This window comes from Pezoporus wallicus, unplaced genomic scaffold, assembly GCF_028554395.1.
Source record: "Pezoporus wallicus isolate ANWC-B61680 ecotype Strahan unplaced genomic scaffold, APGP_CSIRO_Pwel_v1 contig_12974, whole genome shotgun sequence".
Lineage (NCBI taxonomy): Eukaryota > Metazoa > Chordata > Aves > Psittaciformes > Psittacidae > Pezoporus > Pezoporus wallicus.
Genome location: NW_026638124.1, coordinates 56,501 through 77,910, shown reverse-complemented (window position 1 = coordinate 77,910; position 21,410 = coordinate 56,501). Strand labels below are relative to the sequence as shown.

General features: G+C 64.9%; 5 protein-coding genes across 11 annotated transcripts in view; 2 read left to right on the top strand and 3 right to left on the bottom strand.

The window, feature by feature from the left end:
• ARL16 (ADP ribosylation factor like GTPase 16) overlaps nt 1-21,410 on the bottom strand; it is a 251,534-nt gene that overhangs the window by 220,288 nt on the left and 9,836 nt on the right. The window lies entirely within an intron of this gene.
• On the top strand, nt 8,791-11,768 carry LOC130599284 (uncharacterized). Of its 5 annotated transcripts, none has more exons than XM_057409634.1 (7): nt 8,791-9,010; nt 9,184-9,267; nt 9,910-9,998; nt 10,256-10,420; nt 10,551-10,688; nt 10,811-11,003; nt 11,361-11,768. In XM_057409634.1, the coding sequence occupies exons 1-7, from the start codon at nt 8,797-8,799 to the stop codon at nt 11,696-11,698; spliced, it is 1,221 nt and encodes a 406-aa protein (XP_057265617.1). In that variant the 5' UTR covers nt 8,791-8,796; the 3' UTR covers nt 11,699-11,768. The 5 variants fall into 5 exon arrangements, with proteins under 5 accessions (XP_057265617.1, XP_057265616.1, XP_057265619.1 ...); XM_057409633.1 differs by having other exon boundaries at nt 10,235-10,420; XM_057409636.1 differs by lacking the exon at nt 9,184-9,267.
• Nucleotides 12,502-15,049, bottom strand: AFMID (arylformamidase). 3 transcript variants are annotated; one of them, XM_057409641.1, is made up of 11 exons: nt 14,939-15,049; nt 14,750-14,840; nt 14,560-14,664; nt 14,434-14,482; nt 14,191-14,276; nt 14,045-14,117; nt 13,632-13,729; nt 13,290-13,368; nt 13,069-13,204; nt 12,777-12,881; nt 12,502-12,600 (listed from the first exon to the last, which is right to left on the bottom strand). In XM_057409641.1, the coding sequence occupies exons 1-11, from the start codon at nt 14,966-14,968 to the stop codon at nt 12,571-12,573; spliced, it is 882 nt and encodes a 293-aa protein (XP_057265624.1). In that variant the 5' UTR covers nt 14,969-15,049; the 3' UTR covers nt 12,502-12,570. The 3 variants fall into 3 exon arrangements, with proteins under 3 accessions (XP_057265624.1, XP_057265626.1, XP_057265625.1); XM_057409643.1 differs by lacking the exons at nt 13,632-13,729; nt 14,045-14,117 and having other exon boundaries at nt 12,539-12,600; XM_057409642.1 differs by lacking the exons at nt 14,045-14,117; nt 14,191-14,276 and having other exon boundaries at nt 12,540-12,600.
• TK1 (thymidine kinase 1) lies at nt 15,575-17,912 on the top strand. Its single transcript, XM_057409647.1, has 7 exons — nt 15,575-15,659; nt 15,818-15,849; nt 15,938-16,051; nt 16,131-16,224; nt 16,514-16,603; nt 16,686-16,805; nt 17,324-17,912. Exons 1-7 carry the CDS (start codon nt 15,594-15,596, stop codon nt 17,483-17,485), a joined length of 678 nt encoding a protein of 225 aa, XP_057265630.1. The 5' UTR covers nt 15,575-15,593; the 3' UTR covers nt 17,486-17,912.
• On the bottom strand, nt 19,028-21,304 carry SYNGR2 (synaptogyrin 2). Its single transcript, XM_057409646.1, has 4 exons — nt 21,140-21,304; nt 20,613-20,850; nt 20,182-20,321; nt 19,028-20,077 (listed from the first exon to the last, which is right to left on the bottom strand). Exons 1-4 carry the CDS (start codon nt 21,245-21,247, stop codon nt 19,880-19,882), a joined length of 684 nt encoding a protein of 227 aa, XP_057265629.1. The 5' UTR covers nt 21,248-21,304; the 3' UTR covers nt 19,028-19,879.

The following is a 21,410-nucleotide window of genomic DNA, read 5'->3' as shown; positions in this document are numbered from 1 at the left end:
CGTGGGCCAGCAGTGCCCGGCAGTGCCCGTGCAGTCGCCAGGCTCAGGGAGCCCACCCTGGTCGGTTCTGCCCTGCAGTGAAGCCAGCGGCCGGGGAGGCCGGGGCAGGAAGCGCAGGGGTTTGCTCTGGCCGGAATCGGGCATCCATTGATTTGCTGTTATTAAAACCAGAGCTGCTGTCGGGAACTCTGCAGCCTGGCTGCCCTCACGCACGCTTCCTGGAAAGGGCCGTCCCGTGCGCCCTCGCTGGTGGGGACGGACCCCCAAAGTACCTGGACGCAGCACCAGGCTCGGGTGGCAGCCGGGGCAGGGGCAGCCCCGCGGGGACAGGAGCTGGGGCACAATTCTGTGCATGGCACCCACCCCTCTGCTGCCAGTGGCTCTCAGCCACCTGCACCCCAGCACCCGGCACCCCAGCACCCCAGCACCCGGCACCTGGCACCCAGCACTGCCCACGGGCCTGAGGGCAGCCCTGGCACCCCAGAGCATGTGCTGGCAATGGTGAGGGCACTGGGGCACTGCTGCCCTGTAGCCTGCTGGGCTGAAGAGGGTTTACTGGAGACACAAAGTCATCGCTTCCAGCGGGGAATGAATCACCCCTGTCAGGAATTCTGCCCAGGGGCTTTTCTGTAAGAGCCAGTGGAGTTTCGACATGGGTAAGGGCTGTGCCGGGACCCTCCTCCTTGCACAACCTCCTGCTGGGGTTCCTGTTCCCAGCCCCAGCCTCACCACAGCCACAGCTGCCGAGGGTGCAGGCACCAGCATGAGGCGAGGAGCAGGGCCCTGGGAGTGCTGGAGCTGCTGAGGACGCCAGGACAAGCCCATGTCCCCAGCATGGCACAGGTGCCCCCACCCACAGAGCTGTGCATGTCCCATACGGCTGCCCCATAAGTGGGTCCCACCAGTGCCCCCTGCACTCAGCACCGCATAGCTGCTGCCGCCGATGGGTTGTCGCTGCGGTGCTCAGCTGCAGTTCAGAGCTCCCCAGATGTGGTTCAGAACCCCCACTGCGGTTCAGAGCCCACCACTGCAGTTCAGAGCCCACCACTGCGGTTCAGAGCCCACCACTGCGGTTCAGAGCCCACCACTACGGTTCAGAGCCCACCACTGCGGTTCGGAGCCTACCACTGCAGTTCGGAGCCCACCACTGCGGTTCAGAGCCCACCACTGCGGTTCAGAGCCCACCACTGCGGTTCGGAGCCCACCACTGCGGTTCAGAGCCCACCACTGCGGTTCAGAGCCCACCACTGCGGTTCAGAGCCCACCACTGCAGTTCAGAGCCCACCACTGCGGTTCGGAGCCCACCACTGCAGTTCAGAGCCCACCACTGCGGTTCAGAGCCCACCACTGCAGTTCGGAGCCCACCACTGCAGTTCGGAGCCTACCACTGTGGTTCAGAGCCCACCACTGCAGTTCGGAGCCCACCACTGCAGTTCAGAGCCCACCACTGCAGTTCAGAGCCCACCACTGCGGTTCAGAGCCCACCACTGCGGTTCAGAGCCCACCACTGCGGTTCAGAGCCCACCACTGCGGTTCAGAGCCCACCACTGCAGTTCAGAGCCCACCACTGCGGTTCAGAGCCCACCACTGCAGTTCGGAGCCTACCACTGCGGTTCAGAGCCCACCACTGCAGTTCAGAGCCCACCACTGCAGTTCAGAGCCCACCACTGCAGTTCAGAGCCCACCACTGCGGTTCAGAGCCCACCACTGCAGTTCAGAGCCCACCACTGCAGTTCGGAGCCTACCACTGTGGTTCAGAGCCCACCACTGCAGTTCGGAGCCCACCACTGTGGTTCAAAGCACCCCACTGTGCTCACACCCACAGGCAGGTGCCAACAGGTGAAGTAGAAGGTCCCAGATGCAGTGGCCACATCATCTTAGCAGTAGCATCCGACCGGGCACATCCCACCCCCATAGCGCTGGAGACAACCCAGCGTGACCGGAGCAGATGCGGGACACTGCCAGGGCAGAGGCATGTCATATCCTGGTGCCATCCTGTGTGGTGTCACTGCAGGGGGCTGCTGCTGAATGGGGGGACAGCATCCACATGGGCTGCTGCAGCCTGGTACCAGGTTATGGCTGGTGAGGAGGGGGCCAGGGCTTTCCCGTCAGGCAGGGGTGACCCTGGGTGGGCAGTGGTTCTCTCGGTTTCCACATGCTGCAGAAACTCTCAGAGCGAGAGCAGAGGTTTCTTGATGAGGGGAAGTGCACTCAGAGCACGAACCGAAATGTCACCTTCGGGGCTGGTGGCTCTTCCCAGGCAGCCCCGCTGCTCTCCCACACCTCTGCGGTAACGGGGCTGCCCCTGCCCCAGGCCCAGCCCAGGACCCAACACAGCCCCTGCACTGGGGGAACAGGCTGTGCCGCTTCCAGCCCATGGGTGAGAGGAGCAAAGAGCCCAGCTGCCCGCAGCCCTGCACTGGCAAGGGAGCACAGTGCGGTGGGAAACCAGAGGTAACGGGTCCTGCTTCCCAGCAGCTGCTTTCCTGGACACAGGGCTGACCCGAAGGGAGCAGGACCTGTGAGAGCCCATTTGCAAGAGCCCTTGATGGGAATCTCCTCTGTGCCCCACTCCAGGTGTCCCAGTGAGTCTCCCAGCCATGCACAGCATGGCACAGCCAGTGTCCAAGGGACAGCCGCTCCAGGCCAGCCCAGCACGATGAGGGTGCCATGGGCAGCTCTGGTGCAGCAGGCCCGTGTGCTGGCCCTGCCACAGCCTTGCTTCCCGGTAGCCACCAGCCGCAGCGATGCTTCCCGGAGCGCTGGCGCATTTGCCTGTGCTACTTTGCATGACCGAGGCTGCTTCAGGGCTGGGGACGCAGCGCGTGCGACATGGGCAAGGCAGGCAGGGGGCAAAGCTGCTCGCTGAGTACCCAACGGGCTCTCCGGGGCTGGGGTATGTGGGGAGGGATCAGCACGCGGCAGATGTGGGAAGCTGCTTTATTTTGCTTTACACTTTCTGTCATTCCTGGAAGCAGCCAGGGCCGCCCTGACCTTCCCGCTGGGAACTGCCGCAGCCCCTCGGTCGCATCCCTCTGCCCTCACAGGATGCTCTGTGCCTGGGGCTGCCTCCAGCTCCCCTGGGAGCTGCTCAAGGCCCAGAGGGGCTCCCATGGCCCCAGGGTCTGTGGTTACTGAGCCCAGCCTGCCCCGAGCACTGTGCCGCACAGCACCTGCGGCCCCGCAGGCTGGGACACTGCTCCCCCCCCTCCCCTGCGGTCCCACACACAGATGCTGAGCAGCTCCATGGCCACCCTGAGCCGCCTGCTGGCTGCTGTCCTGTGCACCAGGTCCCGGCAGCTCCACCCCTGCAAGCCCCACGCATTAGCACTAGGTTGATTTATAGAAATCCAATGTTTGGGGCTGCCGGTGCCTCCTGCCAAACCTCATTAACGCTGGCCTGGGAGCAAGGCAAACAGTTCGTGCAGCAACAAGGAAATCCTTGTTTAAGCATTTCTGGCCTTGCAGGGCCCTTTGCCTCATGCCCAGGGGAGGAGGAGGAGGAGAAGGACAAGGAGGAGAAGAGGAGGAAGCACAGGCCACAGCCTCCAAGCTGGCACCACCGCGGCAGCCCCGAGGAAGGAGACACAAGGGGATGTAGCAGGGTCTGCACAAGGCAGGAGCCCCCAGCATGGGCTGTGAGCTGGGAGGAAGCAGTAGCCACAAGGACATGGTGGGGGGCAGAAGGCTCCACACCACAGCATTGGGATCTGTCCTTGCATGTCCTCATCAGCACTAGTGACTCATGGGGACACAGGTCCACTGGTGAGCTTGCAGTGGGTGACTGAGGGCAGGCTCAGCACTGCTGCCCTTCAAAGCTGACAGCTTTGAGAAGACAAAGGGCTTCATGGCTCACTCCTGCTTCTCTGCATGGGGCCAGCCCCCCTGTGCTGTGCCATGGCCTGGGGGAGAGCTCTGCCAGAGCCGGCTGGGGCTGTCCAGAAGGATTCGCCAGTCCAGAGCAGCCTGGAAGGAGCTTCTGCATGGGGCGGGGGCAGGATCCTGCCCCTCGGTGCCTCTGCTCTCACTCACAGAGGGTCCCCTGAACAAAGCACTTGCCATGGGTACAGTGAGCTTTGGGCACATGGTGCTGCCGGGAGGCAATGGGAGCCGGCGCCTGCCCCATGGTGGTTACAGGGCACCAGAAGGGCCGGCCCATGGATCTGTCACTGCCAAGCTCCAGAGCAGCCTCAGTGACCTTCATCTGCCTGCCCCACGGGTGGCTCAGGATCTATTTCATCATCTGGAGAGAAGCATTTGCTGCCAATAACAGGGCTAATTAATTCTCCTCAAAGACCTCTCAATTATTCATCTCGGGCCACAGAGAAAACAATTACAGCACTTACCTCAGCCCTGACTCGGCCAGTGCAGCAGCCAGCGTGGGGCTGGGGCTGGCAGCAGGCAGAGCATGGCCAAGGATGGCCACACAGCTCTTAGTGCCCAGTGCCTGGCTCTGCCCCCCTGGCAGGCAGCACCCCAGAGGAACACAGCCCCAGCCGGCCAGGGTGCTCCAGGAGCCACTCCCAGCACCAGGGCTCAGGACCGAGGGGTCCTGCCCAGCCCCTGCACTATTCCTTGTCACAGCGCACATCCCGTGGATCCAACCCCAATCTGCCACGTCTCTGCGTCCCACCCAGCAAGAACACGGCAGCCACTTGCTCCCTCCTCACCACCCGCCTGCAGTGGTCTCTTCTCCCCCTCCTCAGCCCAGGGACATACAGCTTGGAACCACGTCCAGGCCCAGCCGTGGGTGTCCACCCAAGCAAGGGCTCTGGCTGCATGGCCCCAGCACTGCCCACCCTCATGCATCACTGGGGACAGTCCCCCTTGGAAAGAGGCTGTTTCCCAGTCAGTTCTCCGGCTCTTTGGACCTTGGGATACTTCTGCCCATGGCAGGGTTGAGTCCTGTTCCCTTCACGTCAGCTGCCCCTTGGGAAGGAGAACGAGCTGCACCGCTGGCACTACGAGCTCAGGGGTCTCCCTCCAGTCGAGTGACACTTGGGCAGTCTGCGGGTGCCACGTCCCGCCGGACCAGGGCTCCTTTTTGTGCCCAGCTCGCCGAGCACGGCGGGTCTGGGCGCTCCAGCTTTGCCACCCCTCGCCCCCGGCACGCCAGGGCAGGGGCATCGCTGAACCGGGGCGCGCGGCCGGAGCCCCCAGCGCGGCGCCACGGGGCGCCGGGTCCCGGGGGCTCGGAGACACCGGGCGGGACAGCGCGGGGGGCGTCAGGCGGCGGCGGGGCCGGGCCGGGAAGGGTTAAGGGCGGCCCGCGCCCCCCCGGCGGCCGAGGGGCGGTCCTGTCGGGAAGCCGGGATTTCTGCGGTGGTTTTACTGGAAAAGTTGTTGCCGGCGGAGGGAGGGGTCAGCCGAGCGGCCCCGGCAGGTTGGGGACGGGGGAACCGGCCGGCCCCGCACCGCCCGCGGCACCGGGACCGGCAGCACCCAACGGGCTCCAGGACCGGGGCCGGCACCGGCCACTCCGCCGGCCCGCGCGGGGCTCGCTGTCCGCACGGTGGGACATGGTGCTCTGCTCCCGGAGCCCCTGGACCCTCACAGAGCTGCCCCTGCCCGCGGCCCCACCACTGGGGCCAGGCCAGTCCCGGGACCCAGGCACCTACGGCCACCCGCAGCAGCTCTGCCCACCGTGTCCCACACCAGTGCCCCGTGGGGAGCAGACGGCCCTGGACCACAGCGGTGTGAGAGCCACAGCCGAACCTCGCATGGCACTGGCCACCTTCACCAGCCCTGACCCTGGCAGTGCCACTCCACCAGACCTGGCAGGTGCATCCCAGTGAGGCCATCGAGGGGTTTGTTCTGGGCTCAGGCCCGTTGGGTGTCGTGTGTGAGCAGCCGCCAGTATAGGTGTGCCCAACACATGAACAGCAGCGTTGCACCAGGACACCAGCGCTGGTGGAGAGGGCAGCACCAGTTCCTCAGTGCCGTCTCCAGCACAGGCTGGCACTGACCACAGCGTGGCACAGCACAGGGGAGGCCTGGCTGTGCCGCCAGCAGGCTGAGCCAGGAGCCCAGCACGTCCCAGCGCTTCCAGGCATCGCTCCACAGTTCCCGACAGTAGGAAATCACTTGGCTCCACGGCTCCTTCCCCTCCAGGGATGATTGATAGTGGCTCCCCCTGCCCAGCTGGGAGCAGACCCTACAGGGTGGCCAGCCCCAGCCCACGAGGATGAGCTATGGTGCCTGCCACGCAGGCAGTGCAGGCAGGGCCACCGCGGGGCCAAGGAAGCCTGGCAGGAAAATGTCCCCAAGCTCATGGCGAGCACTTCAGGGTCGCTGCCGGGCACGTGGCCAGCGCGAGGCACCCAGCACAAGACACCCAGCTCACCGCCTGCACCAAGGGCAGTCCTGTGCCCACAGCCCCTGCCCGCAGCCCCCCGGCTCTGCTGAGATGCTGGGGGCCAAGTGCCAGCCCTGCTCCCGGGGCAGCCACGAGTGCTTGGGAAGGGCTCCCTGAGCCTCATCCCAGTGATGTCCGAGGATGCACAGCCACACTGGTGCTCGACCCCGTGCTCCCCGTCCTGCAGCCTCTCCTGAGGCACTGCAGAGGGGACGCTGCGCTCGGGGCCGGGACGTGTCGCGGGTAGGGCCTGGCAGCGGCTGCTCTGGGGCTGCCGGTGGGGCCGGGGCAGGGGGAGCCCGGCCGGCTCCGGGAATCGTCCCGGCGGCTGCCAGCTCTGTGGCAGGGAGGGCGGGGTGGGGGGAAACCCGATCCTCGCCCTCCTCGGCTGCGCTCCCCGGCCCGGCCTCGGCTTCTAATCTTAGCCCCGGGGAGGCTCCGCGGGAGCCTGAGCTCGGCCCCGCGTTCACGCGGTGGCGCCGGCAGGTGACGGCCGAGTCCCCGGTGCTGCCCTCGCGCTGCCCGCAAGCCTTGACTTGGCCAACCCCGCCCGTGGGCCCCAGTGCCGGCCCCACCGCAGCCCTGCCGGGGGAGCTCTCCGGGTGCCGCAGCGGGGTCACCCCGAGGCCCGTCCCAGCCTGGAGCTCCCAGGAAAGGAGCGGGGCTGCAGGACGTGGGGCTCTGCGGAGGAGGCCGTGCCACGCTCGGGCCCTGCCGAGGATGCAGCTGCTTCCCAGCAGCGAGCCCCTGCCTGGGCTGGAAAGAGGGAGCTGCGCAGCCAGAGCCACCCCCCTCAGCTCTCCAGCACCAGCACCTGAGGGGCTCAGATGAGAGGAATGGCCAAGATGGAAGCTCCCCGCACCCATGGGGCACTCCAGGGCCACCGCAGCTGGGAGCAGCAGGAGAGGATGAGTGGGTGAGCAGATGGGGAGGCCTAGGGATGCTCTACTTCCCAAGGCAGTGGAGACAGCGGCTCTGGAGCCTGCCCCACCTCAGGGCAGCTGCCCCACATACAGTGGGGTCCCAGGCTCAGGGCCCCAGGGCTGCACTTCCCTCCTCAGCCTGTCACCTGCAGCGTGCCTGGCTGGGCTGCCCAGGGCTTACTGGAAGAGGAAGCTGCTGGGAAGGCAGCGCGTGTGGCGGGGCAGCTTTGGGGAGGCTCGGCTGGGCTCGGCAGCCGGCACAGCTCAGTTGTCCGTGCTTCTAGGTCCAGGGCCAGTAACGGGAAGCGTCTGCTCTCAGTGACGGTAAATCAGATCGGGGAGATTAGAGGCCTTTTTGCCTAATCATGAGCAGCTTGAAGCTGGAGGACAAGTTCCTGGAACAAAGAGGAAATGGAGGCAGTAAATAAAGAAAAACTGTTAACATGTGGCCCTGCGTGTGAAAAACGTCTCTGTGAAGGACTGACTGTTTATGGATCACTCATCTGAGGGTCTGACAGCAGGGCTGCAGCAGGCAGTGGTGATGAGGCCCTGGGTGCAGGGGTGCAGGCAGGGTTCAGGAAGGGTGTAGGGGTACAGGCAGGATGCAGGCAGGGCACAGGCAGCCAGCCAGGGCAGTGGTAGGGGGCTCTCAGATGGGGGGGGAGAGCTGGGGTGTCCTAGGCCATGTGTTTGGCACATGGTGAAGGGAGGAAGAAGGCAGAGGTGTAGCAGGGGCTGTGGTGTAGCCCCTCCCAGTAGAGCCCCATGATCATGGATCAGGTCTGCCCCACAGAGCCTCACCAGCCTCTGGCTGGTCCAGCCCAGTGTGTCACCGGGAGGGGGGGGGGGGGGGGAGTCTCGCTGCTGTGCTGGGCACATGCTCCCCTGTTCCAGCGATCTCTGCCAGGTGCTGGTGCCCCCCCAGTGCAGGCAGAGTGCCGAGAGCTGTGGAGCTCTGCAGCCAACACCGGTGGAGCTGCCGGACGCGCTGCCTGCGCTGCACAGGACGTCAGCTGCTTCCAGGGCAGATGCAGCCAGAAGCCAGAGCCAATTCCCAGCCGCAAGGTCACCCTGCACTGTCCCTGCTGGCGGTGTGGCAGGAGCCATTGCCGTCCAGCACATGGTGCCATGGGACGTGTGTGTCCTCACGGAGCCAAGGCCGAGGGGGCACGGGTCCCTCCGGCAGGACACCCGGGATGGGTGCTCCTGGCAAACAGGGGCCCGCGGGCGAGCCGGGGGCTGCAGCAGCGCCCACCCGTGTCCAGCACCCCCGACCGTGTCTCAGGGCTGCGGTGGGCACTGGGCAGAGGCCAGGCAGGAGCGAGGATGGAGGGATGGGGGCCTGGAGGGGCCGCGCTGCGGGGCAGCCCCGGGAGGTGCCCGCTGCCTTGTGCCCGGCCGCCCCTGCGGGTCGCGCAACCCGCACCGCGGATCCCGATCCCGATCCCGATCCCGATCCCGATCCCGGTCCCGCCCCTCCCTCCGCCCGTGAGCCCTTGCGGCGGGGCGGTCCCGGCGATGCTGGCGGCGCGGGGCGCTCTGCGGTGGGGGCGGCTGCCCGCGGCGGGGGCTGGGATGTGCTCGGTGCAGCCGCGGGGTCCCCCCCGCCTCCCGCCGCTCGTTGTGGACCTGCGGAGCGACACCGTGACCCAGCCCTGCGCGGCGATGCGCAGCGCCATGGCCCGCGCCGCCGTGGGCGACGACGACTACGGGGAGGACCCGACGGTTAACGGTGGGGTCCCTGCCTGCAGCCACCCAAAGTCAAGGGCAGTGGGGATGGGGAGCCCCAGGGGGCTTCTCCGAGGCTGGGGGCAGCAGCCTGGGCCTGTGGGGTTCCCTATCGACCCCCTAGAGCCAGCAGACACCCCCCCCCCCCCAGGATCCCGGTGCTTCTCCCTCCTGCAGAGCTGCAGCGCCTGGCCGCGGGGACCCTGGGCATGGAGGAGGCATTGTTTGTGCCCACGGCCACAATGGCGAACCTCATTGCTGGTGAGTGCTGGGGCTGTGCCTAGCCCCTGTGTGGCCCTGGACAGCCAGGTCACAAACCCAGGGGCAGATTTGTGCCCTGAGCCCATGGAGGGTGCAGAAGGCGAGAACAGCCCTTCTGCTCCCCAAGGTCCAAGGAGAGCCCTGCTTTTGCTAGGGAAGTCACTCAGGTGGCCACAGGACAGAGCTGTGGGCAGCAGGTCCTCCCTGACCTAGGTGCATCTCCTCACCCCTTTCTCAGCCCCCTCTACCTCACATCTGTAGCAGCACAACTCTGTTTGGACTCTGGAACTGCTCCCTGCTAAGCAACCCCCCCCTGCCTTGGGTCAGTCCCATGTGTGGCCTCTGCCCTGCTATGTTAACTTTTACCTGCTTTGCTTCCCGGCCTTTCTGTGGCCAGGGTCCACAATGTGCTGCCTGGGAGCGTGGGACCTGCTCCAGCCCTGGCCTCCTGTGTGCACCAGGATGCGGGAACCGTGCCCCTCCCAGTACATCCTCACCTCCAACACTCCCAGCACCTGGGGGACAGAGCAGGCGCCCGGTGCCCGCAGGAGGCTGCGGTGCTGGGACCTTCCTGCTGTGCTGCACAATCAGCCTTCGTGTGCCAGCGGGGTGCTGCCCGCTCACGGCCGCTCTCCCTCGCAGTGATGTGCCACTGCCAGCGCCGGGGAGCTCAGGTGATCCTGGGCCGGGACTCCCATCTGCACGTCTACGAGCACGGCGGGGTCGCGCAGGTGGGTGCCGCGGACGGGGCGGCCCCGGTGGCACCGGCAGCGCAGACGGGGAGGGCGGGAGGGCGGCTTGCTGCTGCCCTCCGCTGGCTGCCGGCGCCGCGCTCGGCGGAGGAGCCCTCGCTGGGTTGCGCGGAAACATCACCGGCATCACCCGGGCCACGAGTGGGACTGGGCTGGGAGCCGCGGGCACCGTCCCCGTCCCCGGTCAGCTCTGCTCTGCCCTGCCCCGAGCGCAGGTCGCTGGTGTCCACTCCCAGGCGCTGCCGGACTTGCCCGATGGCACCTTCGACCTGGAGCTGCTGGAGCTGACAATCCGTGAGGCCCACGGCAGCCGGTACCACCCGCGCCCCGAGCTTGTGTGCCTGGAGAACACGCACAGCTCTGCTGGGGGCCGGGTGCTGCCCCTTGCCTACCTCCAGCAGGTACAAGTCCACAGCCAGAGCCGGCTGCTGGTGCTGGCAGGGTGCACCACAGGGACACCAGAGCTCAGAACGTGGCTTGTGTTGGCGCTGGCTGGCCCAGAGGTCCCTCCAGCTCAGTGCCTCCTCCCAGGTCCGTGGGCTCGCTGACCGCTACGGGCTGCAGGTGCACATGGATGGAGCACGGCTGATGAATGCGGCAGTGGCACAGAACATGGAGCCAGCTCAGATCACCCAGCACTGCGACTCCGTGGCCCTCTGCTTCTCCAAGGTGCTCACTGGGGCCTTGCCTGTATTCAGGGGCACTGGACGGAGCACCCAGCTTGCAGGCTGGGGTGTCCCTGGGCACATCCCAGCAGGGGCAGCCCCGGTCACCCCTTGGTGTCTCAGCAGGGCCTGGGTGCCCCAGCTGGTGCAGTGCTGGCTGGGCGCAAGGACTTTGTCGCCGACGCCTGGCGCATGCGGAAGCTGCTGGGTGGTGGGATGCGGCAGGCCGGAGTGCTGGCAGCTGCAGCCCTTGTTGGCCTTGAGCGCATGGGGGTGACGCTGCGCAGGGACCACGACAATGCCTGGCGCTTTGCTGAAGGTATCTTGGGGGCCCTCTGCATGGCGGGAGGCGCAGGCAGAAGCAGCCTAATGCTGCTCTCTGTTTCCCTGTGCTGCTGCACTGCTGGGTTGGCATGGCCTCGCCACCCCTTCCAGCGCACCCGGCACTGCTGAAGGACAGCGGCACAGGCACCTTCCCTGGGCTGTTTCTCCCGCCAGGCCAGGATGATGCTGCGGTCCCTGCCTGGCTGGAGTGCCAGGACAATGCTGTGCCTGTGCCCACAGTGCCACACAGAGGGGAGGGCAAAGGGCCCCTCCTTCAGCCAAGACCAGTGCAGCCTCCCCTCCCGGTTATCCAGCCACTGGGCTCGGTGCCTGCCACCCCTACCTCCCACAGGCATTCAGGAGCTGAACTCGCCCCTCTGCTCTGTCAACCTCACGGCGGTGGAGACCAACATTGTGATGGTGAACATCAGCGGGGCCTACCCATCCCCTGTGGAGCTCTGTGAGCACCTGCGGGCTGTGAGCGAGGAGGAGCTGGCCCAGACTGGCCACGCTGTCAGTGTCCTGCTCTTCCCCTGGTCGGCACACACCGTGCGCGCTGTCTGGCACTGCGACATCTCGGCCCGCGACACCGAGCTTGCAAAGAAGAAGCTGGAGTTTGTGGCCAGGAAGTGCCAGGAGAAGCTGACCCTGGGGCTGCGCCCAACCCCTCCGAGTGCAAGGGGAGCCTGAGCATCCCCCCAGCCCTGTCCTGGCAGCTGAGGTGCTGGGACCAGCCACAGCATCTGCAGCACAGCATTCATCCCGCAAGCCAGTGTGAGCCCAGCCCAGGGGATACCCCAGCCTGCCTAGCAGTGGGAGCATCTTCACAGACACATCCAGAGGTAACATTGGGAGCCCACAGCACACTCCGCCACTTGGTCCCCTCAGAGGCAGGGTCCCTGCGTTGCGGGTCACCCAGCAAACACATCCTCAGGGCATCCTTTAGGTCCTGCAGCAGCTTAGCTACTGTAACCTGGGTCCCATAGAGCACCCAAAGGTGGAGCCAGACACCCCCCACCCCAAGGCCACACGCTGTGCCTGGCTCACGTGCACTGCATGGGTGTGAGGATGCTGCAGTGGAGAGGCAGATCCCGAGGGATGGTCAGGGCATGGAATAAACATGTTCTGGCAGCGCTGTGGCTGCGCAGGGTGTTTCCTCCCAGGTGTGCAGCTCTCCTGACTGTGCAGCAGGGACATCATCACAGCCCGGAGGTACCTGCTGGCTTAGCACAGCCCCAGCTCCCCAGGAAGTAGTTCCACCCAGGCGGCAGTTATTCCTTGTTTATTTTGTGTTGGCAATAAGCAGTTTAAAGGGAAGAAACATCATCACCCCTTTGTCCAGACATAGCCCACCATGTCTGCCAGCTCCACGCACTTCATATGGGCAGAAACACCCCAGCAAAGGAATGCTATCCCCGGTAGTAACTGGTGCTCCCCTGATCCAGCCCCCTGCCTGGCTGCAGGCATCAGCCCAGGGAGGAGGGCAGACAGGGAGCCAGAGAGGAGGGCAGCAGGGCTGGGTATGCACAGGGCTGTTTCCCATCTCTGCTCCCGCCATGCCATCAGGCACTCAAAATCATGTTCAGAATCACCTGAGATGAGGAGTGGAGCCCTGTGAGCAGTGCCTGGCCCCACTCCTCTGCTCCTGAAGGCCTGAGGCTGCAGCCCCACACCCATATGCAGGGAGCACTCCCCTCAGCACAGCCCCCCGGGCTGTGCAATCTTGGCTGTGCTTGGAGGGAAGGGAGGATGGGGGCTCTTCCCCTACCTGAGTGAGGATGTAGCTGTCCTCAGACAGCTTCTCAACAATGTCGAAGTGATCCACGCCGGCAAGATCCAGCATGGAGACGGACCAGCCAGCTGCACGCAGGGCCTGCAGAGAGAGAGGCACTGGTGGGAGGGACCCGTCCCCCATCAGCAGAGGGAATCACTGCTCCTCAAGGATGAGCATCCCCCCGAGCCGAGCCGCTGTCATCCCCCACAGCAGCAGGACTGCTGCTGACACAGCACCCGAGCCCTTCCTCCCAGCCGGGCGGGTCCCGGCTCCTGCCGGCGCTCACCAGGACGTACTCCCGCGACTGCCGGCGGAACTCAGGGGAGTCGTGCTGGGCCATGGCCACCAGCACCTTGCAGGCTGCGGCCGCAGGTGCTGCAGGGGCGATGTGCAGCAGGGGGCTGTTCCGCTGGGCCACCTCCCTGAGGAGACACCGCGGTGGCAGTGGCCGCAGCCCCGTGTACTGAGCCACGTGCCCCGGCAGGCAGAGGGCACAGCCCCGCTCACCGGCTCATATGAAGCGCATCGTTCACATAGGTGTGCAGGATGGGCTCAAGGTCGTACACGCCGCTCACCAGCACAGCTCCTGGGCCAGAGGAGGGTGAAGGGTTGTGAGACCACTTTTCTTGTGCCCGTGTCACATCCCAGACCTCAGAGAGTGGCTGGTGGGCACAGGGGCAGCTTGTCCAGGAGCCAAGTCCCACACTCCCAGCATGTCCTGGCTGACATCAGCTTGGGCAACTTGTCTCCTTCAGCTCCCACAGCCCCATATAGGCAACAGAGACACCACTTCCTGGGTGTAGACACCATCTCCCTCTGAGCCCCTGTGCCTGGACATGGTGCTGCTACCTTTGATATCTGGCACCACACCGTATTCCGTCCAGTCCGTGGCCAACACCATGGCTGCCAAGTGAGCCCCCGCTGAGTGTCCACACAGATAAATGCCTCTGCAGAGAGGGAGCCATGAGCCAGTGGGACAGGAGCCTGGGGACACCCTGCTCTCTCCACAAGCGCCACAATCCAAACACAGCCCAAACACATTTCTCAGTCCATCGGCTGACACCTCACACCGCAACAAAGGCACCACAGCCACTGGTGCTGCCCAGCGCTCAGACTGAGCTGTCAAAGCCCCATCACAGCTCAGGGGTCGGCTGCCCCCACCAAACCCCGTGCAGGGACCACCACATGCACAGTTTGCCTTGACAACCAGATGCCAGCTGTGCTGGTGGGGCAGAGGGGCCCGGGGGTGGCCTGTAGCCCACCTGATCCTATCGTAGCGCTCCACCAGGAAGGCGATGCTGCGCCGCACCTGCAGCACCATGGCGTCCATGTGTCCTGGGCAGAGCTGAGCGTCAGGAGGGCATGGAGCTAGCAGAGGCACCCACAGCTTCTCCCGGCCAGCACCTACCTTTGGGAGCGATGTCGTAGCCCACGGCCACCAGCCCCACGCCCTGTGACACCAGCGAGGGGGCAGCAAACCCTGACTCGTCTTTACTGCAGGGAAACAGAAGGTGGCCAGGTTGTGGGGGTCGCGGTCTCTGGGTCCAGACCCAGCATACCGAGAACAAGCCCGGTGTCATGAGGAGGGAAGCAGTAACGGGGTCTGGAGACTCCCTTCCCAAGGGATTCCCTCGCCGACAGCCTGCCTCACCTCAGGCACTGCCAGTATCCACCATGGATATAGACCAGGACAGGGAAGGCTGTGCAGCACAGCCCGGGGTGAGCAGGGGTCACAGCCCCCGCCCACCACCGCTGCCACGGCCTGCCCGTCACCTACTTCCAGACGGGTCCGTGGGGAGGTACATGTCCAGCTTCTCGCCGTCCCCGTCTCCGTAAGGGACGTGCAGCGAGGTCTGCGCGCCAGCCCGGGCCCGCTGGGTTCCTGTGGGAGAAGGGACACGGCGCCTGGGTCAGCCCCGCTCCTGCTCCCGGTCCCGGCCCCCCGGACCGGGCAGCCCGCTCCTCACCTGCCGCCGCCGCCGCGAGGTGGGCCTGGATCACTTCGTCGGGGCCCAGGCGGGGAGACCAGCGGCTGGGGGAGTACTGCTGCTCCAGCTCCTGCGGGGCACGGCGGCTGCGGCGCGGCGGGGACCGGGCGAGGCGCCCCGACCCCGCAACCCGGCGGGAGCCGTGCGCTGCCCACCCCCCGGACCCACCTCCGCGGCCATGTCCCACCACCCGCCCATGCTGCGGCCTGGACCGGTCCTGGTCCCCGTCCCGATCCCGGTCCTGATCCCGGTCCCGGTCCCGATCCTGGTCCCGGTCCCGGTCCCCGTCCCGATCCCGATCCCGATCCCGGTCCCGGTCCCCGTCCCGGTCCCGATCCCGATCCCGATCCCGATCCCGGTCCCGATCCTGGTCCCGATCCCGATCCCGATCCCGATCCCGATCCCGATCCCGATCCCGATCCCGATCCCGGTCCCGGTCCCGGTCCCAGGTCCGCCCGGGGGCGGGGCCGTCCAGCTCCCATTGGCACCTCGGGAGGTGGGGCCGGAGCACGTGACGGGGGCGGAGCCCCGGGCGGGGCAGCTCCGCTCCCATTGGCCGCCCGGGGGGTGTGGCCGGGGGTACCTGGCGGGCGGGCAGAGCGATGACGTCACCGCAGTGCGGCGCGCGGTGCACGCCGGGAAGGCGCGGGCTCTCAGAGGGGAAAAAAGAATTTTCGCGCCTGTGCCGCCATTGGCCCGAGGCGCGGCGAGAGACACTTCCGATTGGCTGGCGCGGCGGAGCCGGGGCGGGAGGCCTCTCTGATTGGCCGTGGGGCGGGGCGGTGGAGCGGTGCCCGGGGTCAGTCGGTCGGTGAGCGCAGCCATGAGCTGCCTCACGGTGCCCGGGGTCCACCCCGGCTCCCCCGGCCGCCCGCGCGGGCAGATCCAGGTACCGGGAGCGGGGGCGGGGGCGGGGGCGGGGGCGGGGGGGGTCTGTGCTGTGGCCGGGCTGCGGGGGGGCCCGGGGCAGCGCCAGGCGGGGCGCGGGAGCTGCCTATGGGGCTCCGTCGCGCGGACTGCAGCCGCTGACACCCGGTTCTGCCGCAGGTGATCTTCGGACCCATGTTCTCCGGGAAGAGGTAGGCCGGGGGCGGGCGGGAGCAGGAGGGGGCCTGTGTGGGGCTCAGGGGACGGCCCCGGTCCCGCTGACCGCCGTCTCTCCCGCAGCACGGAGCTCATGCGGCGGGTGCGGCGGTTCCAGCTCGCTCAGTACCGCTGCCTCCTGGTGAAATACGCCAAGGACACGCGCTACGGGTCCTCCGGTGTCTCCACGCACGACAAGTGAGTCCCTGCAGCAGGGGCACCCCCGCTGCGGGCCCAGCAGCTCGGCTGCGGGCCTCACCTGCTCTCCCTTCCCAAGGAACACCATGGAGGCCGTGCCAGCCTGTCTCCTCAAGGACGTGTACCAGGAGGCGCTGAGCTCCACAGTCATCGGCATCGATGAGGGCCAGTTTGTAAGTGCCAGGGCAGGTCCTGGGAAGCTCTGCAGGATGGGAGTTCCCCCGTGCAGCCCAGGGTCTAAATCCTCGGGGGGAATAGGGGGAGGAATACCCTGGGGCTATTTGATCCCCCTGTGCTTGTACAGTCAAAGGCTGTCCTTCCTGCAGGCTGAGGACAGGGGGGCTGGAGCCCATTTTAGGGGTAGGCAGCATGCCTCCATTTTATTTTGTGCCTTGTGCTGCTGGATCCTGAGCAGAGTACTGCCCCTTCTTACTCCTTACACTGTTTCGGTACCCCCTCTAGTTCCCAGACATTGTGGAGTTCTGTGAGATGATGGCCAACACTGGAAAAACCATCATAGTTGCTGCTCTTGATGGCACTTTCCAGAGAAAGGTAAGACATTTTTTTAGTACAGCGGCTGCTTTGACCCCCTCATAGAACCATCCAACAGAACCATCCTGCTCTCTTGGCACAGGCCTTCGGGAGCATCCTGAACCTGGTGCCGCTGGCAGAGAGTGTGGTGAAGCTGAATGCTGTGTGCATGGAGTGCTACCGAGAGGCCTCCTACACAAAGAGGTTGGGAGCAGAGAGGGAGGTGAGTTCTAAGGAGCCAGGCTGAGAGAGCTGGGCTGGTTCAACCTGGAGAAGAAAAGGCTCCTTAAAGGGAGACCTTAGAGCAGCTCCAGTGCCTAAAGGGGCTACAGGAAACCTGGAGAGGGGCTTTGGACAAGGGCCTGTAGAGACAGGCCAAGGGGAATGGCTTGAACCTGCCAGAGGGGAGACTGAGATGAGCTCTTAGGCAGAAGCTCTTCCCTGTGAGGGTGCCGAGACGCTGGCACAGGGTGCCCAGAGAAGCTGTGGCTGCCCCATCCCTGGCAGTGCTCAAGGCCAGGTTGGACACAGGGGCTTGGAACAAGCTGCTCCAGTGGAAGGGGTCACTGCCCGTAGCAGAGGAGTGGAGCTGGATGAGATTTAAGGTCCAACCCAAACCAGTCTAGGATTCCCTTGGAAGAGAAAGCCCTGCAGTAGCTTCACCTTGCCAGTCCTGCTGTTCTGGAGGGATCTTCTCAGGGGAGCTGAGCTCTGCAGTCACTCCCCCATTTTTCCTGCCAGGTTGAGGTGATTGGAGGAGCAGACAAGTACCACTCCGTCTGCAGAGCCTGCTACTTCCGCCATCAGCCCCCTCAGCCTGGGCCAGAGAACAAGGAGAATGTGCCCCTGATGCTGAAGCAGCTCAATGTGGCTGCCTCCTGCCGCAAGATCTTTGCTTCCTGACTGCTGGGCTCCTGTGTGCAGGAGGCCAAGCAGAAGGCAGCTGAAGGCTGTAGCTCCCACTGCTCCGGCTTCCTCTGCTTCCACAGAACCGAACTGTCCAGTGCCCCCTGCAAAGCCCCTGCCACTCCCCTGCTCCAGGCACGGGGAGGAAGAGGATCAGCTGCACCTGACACAGAAGCAGAAGCCTGGCTCAAAGGGAGTTCCTGTCTCAGAACACAGGAAGGGACAAGTGTAGCTACTGATGCTGCCACCAAACCAGCCCTGGAACCCTGTCCCAGCAGTTGGGCTGCAGGTTCCCACTGCTCCAGCTGCTCTCCTGGGCTGGGCATAGGCTCAGCCTGGCTCTGCTGGCTGGTTCCCTCACCTGGGAATGCAACTGTTTCTCTCTGGTGCCCTGTTGCTAAATCCCAGGTTTCTTAAGACACAATGTACGGTAACTCAGTGTGTTTAACCCACTTCCCTTTTCCATGCAGTCCAAGGGGATAACCCATCCCTCAGCCTGGCTTTCGGTGTTCCCTTTGAATGACTGCATGTGGCTCATCCCTTTGCCATTACACTCTTGATCTAACTGTCCTGTAAATCTTTGTTGAAACAAAGAGGGGGAAAGGTAGGGTGATGGGCAGCTTGACAGCAGGCTCTTACTAGTGTTAGTCTAGCAGTAGCCTCTGTGTTTAAGACAGGGTTCTTTTGGAAGGGGATTTTGCTCAGGGCCAAGCTTAGTGCTGCCCCTTCGATGCTCAGTTACCTGTGAAGGGGTTGGAGGCTCAGGACAACCTGTCAAGGGTTGGGCTGCTGTTCCTTCAAAGACCCAGTGACGTGGAGAAGGGTCTCTGCTTTGGGTGAGTGGTTCTCAGCTCTTAGTCATGTACATTGCTGCCTTCTGAGCTCTCTGAAACATCTCAAGGCTGATTCCTCTGCTGCAGGTTGGCTGAAGGATCCTCTTCTCCCTTTGTTTGACCTTTGGCTTTCTGGAAGGTTTGGGTTTTCTTCCTTATTCCTCCCCAAAGCACTTTTACCTTTAGGCCAGTGCCCACAAGCTCCAAGCAGCAGCTCTTGGTTCTGGCCAGTTCACATCTCCCTGTGCAATGCAGTGCTTTCTGCCTACACCCAGCAGCCAGGAGGAGGGACCTCCCTGGGAGGTTATGACACCATCTGGTAAGCATGTGTCCCTCTGCATTACTCGAGGTGGTAACAGTTCTAGCACACACAAGTGTGCAAGTGCCAGGCCTGGGCTTTCCCCTTTAATAACTAACTCGATGAATTAAGCTTAATAAATAAATGAGTTTCTGTGTGTGTTTTATACCCATCTGCTCTGAGCAGGCTCCCCTGCAGGGACCAGCACAGGCTGATAGCTTACAGCAGCTGCCTGTGCTGGAGCCCAAACCTACCCAACAGACTAAAAATAGACCCAGCATGAGTGTGCTGTTTGCAGTGCAGGAGTTGGCTGGGTCTGCTCTGCTGCTCCCTGGCCTGGGGGCCCTGGGCCTTGGGGGGAGAGGAGGAATCCTGCTTTGCTTCCCCAGAGAAGAGAGACGGGGGGGGGGCAAGATGAAAAAGTTTATTCCGTATCTACAGTGGCAAAGAACTACTCGGAAGGCCAGCCCCAGCAGCGCCAGCTCACACACCACACTGCTGCTGGGTGCAGCAGCACACACAACCTGAGATAGGCAGTCTGCACCAGTGCCTTGGCATGGGCCAGGAGCTGAGCAGGGTGTGGGATGCAGAGGCAAGTGCAGGGGCTGCAGCAGCAGGAATTACACCCAGGGCCCCTGTTGGAGAGCAGGGTCAGCCCTGGGCCCACTGAGATCTCAGCACTCACTGCTCCCACAGATCCCAAACAGCATCACCCAGCACTGGCAGCTCTGATGCAGGCTGTGGGAAGGCACAGCACAGAGTTTAGAGGTGAGATAAGACAGGGCTTTGGCATGAAGCTCACCCAGCAGCAGCTGAGGGGAAGGCACGGGAGAGGCAGGAGCCGGATGGCCCAGCTGTGCTATGGCAGCAAAAGCTGGCACTTGAGGGGTTGCAGCCAGCGAGGCTGGAAAGGCACCAGAATAGGGCAGCAGTCATGGGCATGGCCAGGGCAGAGCTAGGGGTGCAAACCACACACTCACCCCACAGCAGCTTCCCCAAGGGCAGGAGCTTGGCCTCACAGGGCCACCCCCACACACTCACCCTCCCCACAGCCATGGGGCTGCACTCAGTAGTTGTGCATTGCACACTGGGTCCCATCACTGGGGAGCTCTGCACCTCACACCATGGCCAGTGGCCTTCACACAAAGCAGCAGCCACTTTCCCACCCACCATCCCCCTTCACGTGGCAGGTCCCTCCCCTGCATCCCACAGCAGAGCATTGCACCGGTGCAGCCATCCCTGCTGGGCCCCGGCCGTGGCTCAGTACACTGGTGGCGGCTGGTACCCCTCAGGGGCTTCCGCCGTTTGGGTGAAAGGTGGCTGCTGGTAGCTCTCATGGCTGATGTTGGGGTAGCTGGAGTAGGGAGTTGAAACCTCCGGGCTGGGGTCGATGTAGCTCTGAGCAAAGTCCTCCACCCCCATTTTGTACCTCTTGTAAGCGAAGGTGATCAGTAGGCCCTAGAGAGACAAGGGGCCGGTGGCGTCAGGGTTATGTGGCCGGGGAGCCCCTGCACCACCCTCCCGAGCACGGCAGTGCCCAGCTCCCCCGTGGCAGCACTCACCCAGGAGAAGATGGAGAAGAAGCTGAAGGTGATGGCAGCGCGGGCAGAGTCAGCCCCGATGTGCACATCCTCGGCCCGTGTCCAGGCCCATTGGTTGGTCAAGAAACAAAAGCCAACAAACCACAGGAACGTCCAGAGACCTAAAGGAGGAAGGCAGGAGCATGAGGGGCCAGGGCTGCACCCTGCTGCTCCAGGAGGGTCCCCAGCCGTGACCCTGCTCCCACCAGGCTGCATAGGGCTGGTGGCTGGCGCAGGCACCGGCACAGCCTCCCGTGGCTCCTCGAAGCGCCTTGAGCTACGAGCGCGTGGTCTGTGGGCAGTGCTCCAGGCGGGAGCGACTCCCTTCGCCAGGCACCAGCAGCCACGTCATGGGACAAGGGCAGCCATTGTGGCAGCGCAGGAGGCACAGCCCTGCCCACACCCGCATGCACCTGAGAAGCCGAGGTCTGCCAGGACCAGGTACTTGCGGTCCGTGGTGTTGCTGATCTGTGGGAAGTAGATGTCCACCATGAAGAAGAAGACGCAGGCGAGGAAGGCGATGACGCCGATGCCGATGCCGTAGCGACAGGCATCCTCGTTGTGGTTGAAGATGCAGAAGAGCTGGGAGGAGCTGGAGGTGTTGGTGTAGCCCTCCCCGACCAGGCACGAGAAGACGATCAGGGCAAAGACCTGCGGAGATGGGAGCGGGCGTCCGGTGGGCAGCACCGGGGCCGAGGAGTCCTGCCAGGGCTGGGGGCACCGGCACCGGCCGGGCCGGGCCGGGCTCCGCTGAATGTTCGGGCCGGGAGAGAGAAAGAGAAGGGGAAGGAGAAGGCCGTGGCGGGCGGGCTCCGGGGCGGGCAGAAGGGAAGGGAACGCCGGGCCGGGGGGGCCCGGAGGGGGCGGGCGACAGGGAGAGGAGGGGAAGGTCGGGTCGGGCCGGGCCCCTCCAGTTCCCGTCCCGCCAGCCCCGACTCACCGCGCTGGCGATCCTCGCCACGACCTGCGGCTGCTGCACGAAGCGGCCCAGATCGAAGGCGCCGCCGGCCTTGGCCGCCCCGTAAGCGCCGCCGCCGCCGCCCTCCATTGCACCGGAGCCGCCGCCGCGTCCCCGCCGCTTCTGCGCGGTACCGCCCCGGGGCGGGCAGGACCGGGCAGGGCGGTCCCCGCTGCCAACAGGGCGGGGCGGAGCGGGCTCAGCCTGTGGGGACCGGGTCCCCTCCACCCCGGCCCCTGAGCGCAGCGCCAGC

Excerpts from the sequence above, each read along its gene's own strand:
- LOC130599284 (XM_057409633.1), top strand. The coding sequence starts at position 8,797 with ATGCTGGCGGCGCGGGGCGCTCTGCGGTGGGGGCGGCTGCCCGCGGCG. Across the intron at positions 9,011-9,183 it reads GGAGGACCCGACGGTTAACG|AGCTGCAGCGCCTGGCCGCG; the intron begins GTGGGGTCCCTG and ends TCCCTCCTGCAG. Across the intron at positions 9,999-10,234 it reads AGCACGGCGGGGTCGCGCAG|GTCGCTGGTGTCCACTCCCA; the intron begins GTGGGTGCCGCG and ends CCCCGAGCGCAG.
- AFMID (XM_057409641.1), bottom strand. The coding sequence starts at position 14,968 with ATGGGCGGGTGGTGGGACATGGCCGCGGAG. Across the intron at positions 14,277-14,433 it reads GGATACTGGCAGTGCCTGAG|TAAAGACGAGTCAGGGTTTG; the intron begins GTGAGGCAGGCT and ends GTTTCCCTGCAG. Across the intron at positions 12,882-13,068 it reads AGTCGCGGGAGTACGTCCTG|GCCCTGCGTGCAGCTGGCTG; the intron begins GTGAGCGCCGGC and ends CTCTCTCTGCAG.
- TK1 (XM_057409647.1), top strand. The coding sequence starts at position 15,594 with ATGAGCTGCCTCACGGTGCCCGGGGTCCACCCCGGCTCCCCCGGCCGC. Across the intron at positions 15,850-15,937 it reads CCCATGTTCTCCGGGAAGAG|CACGGAGCTCATGCGGCGGG; the intron begins GTAGGCCGGGGG and ends TCTCTCCCGCAG. Across the intron at positions 16,806-17,323 it reads GGTTGGGAGCAGAGAGGGAG|GTTGAGGTGATTGGAGGAGC; the intron begins GTGAGTTCTAAG and ends TTTTCCTGCCAG.
- SYNGR2 (XM_057409646.1), bottom strand. The coding sequence starts at position 21,247 with ATGGAGGGCGGCGGCGGCGGCGCTTACGGGGCGGCCAAGGCCGGCGGC. Across the intron at positions 20,322-20,612 it reads GGCAGACCTCGGCTTCTCAG|GTCTCTGGACGTTCCTGTGG; the intron begins GTGCATGCGGGT and ends TTCCTCCTTTAG. Across the intron at positions 20,078-20,181 it reads TCTTCTCCATCTTCTCCTGG|GGCCTACTGATCACCTTCGC; the intron begins GTGAGTGCTGCC and ends TTGTCTCTCTAG.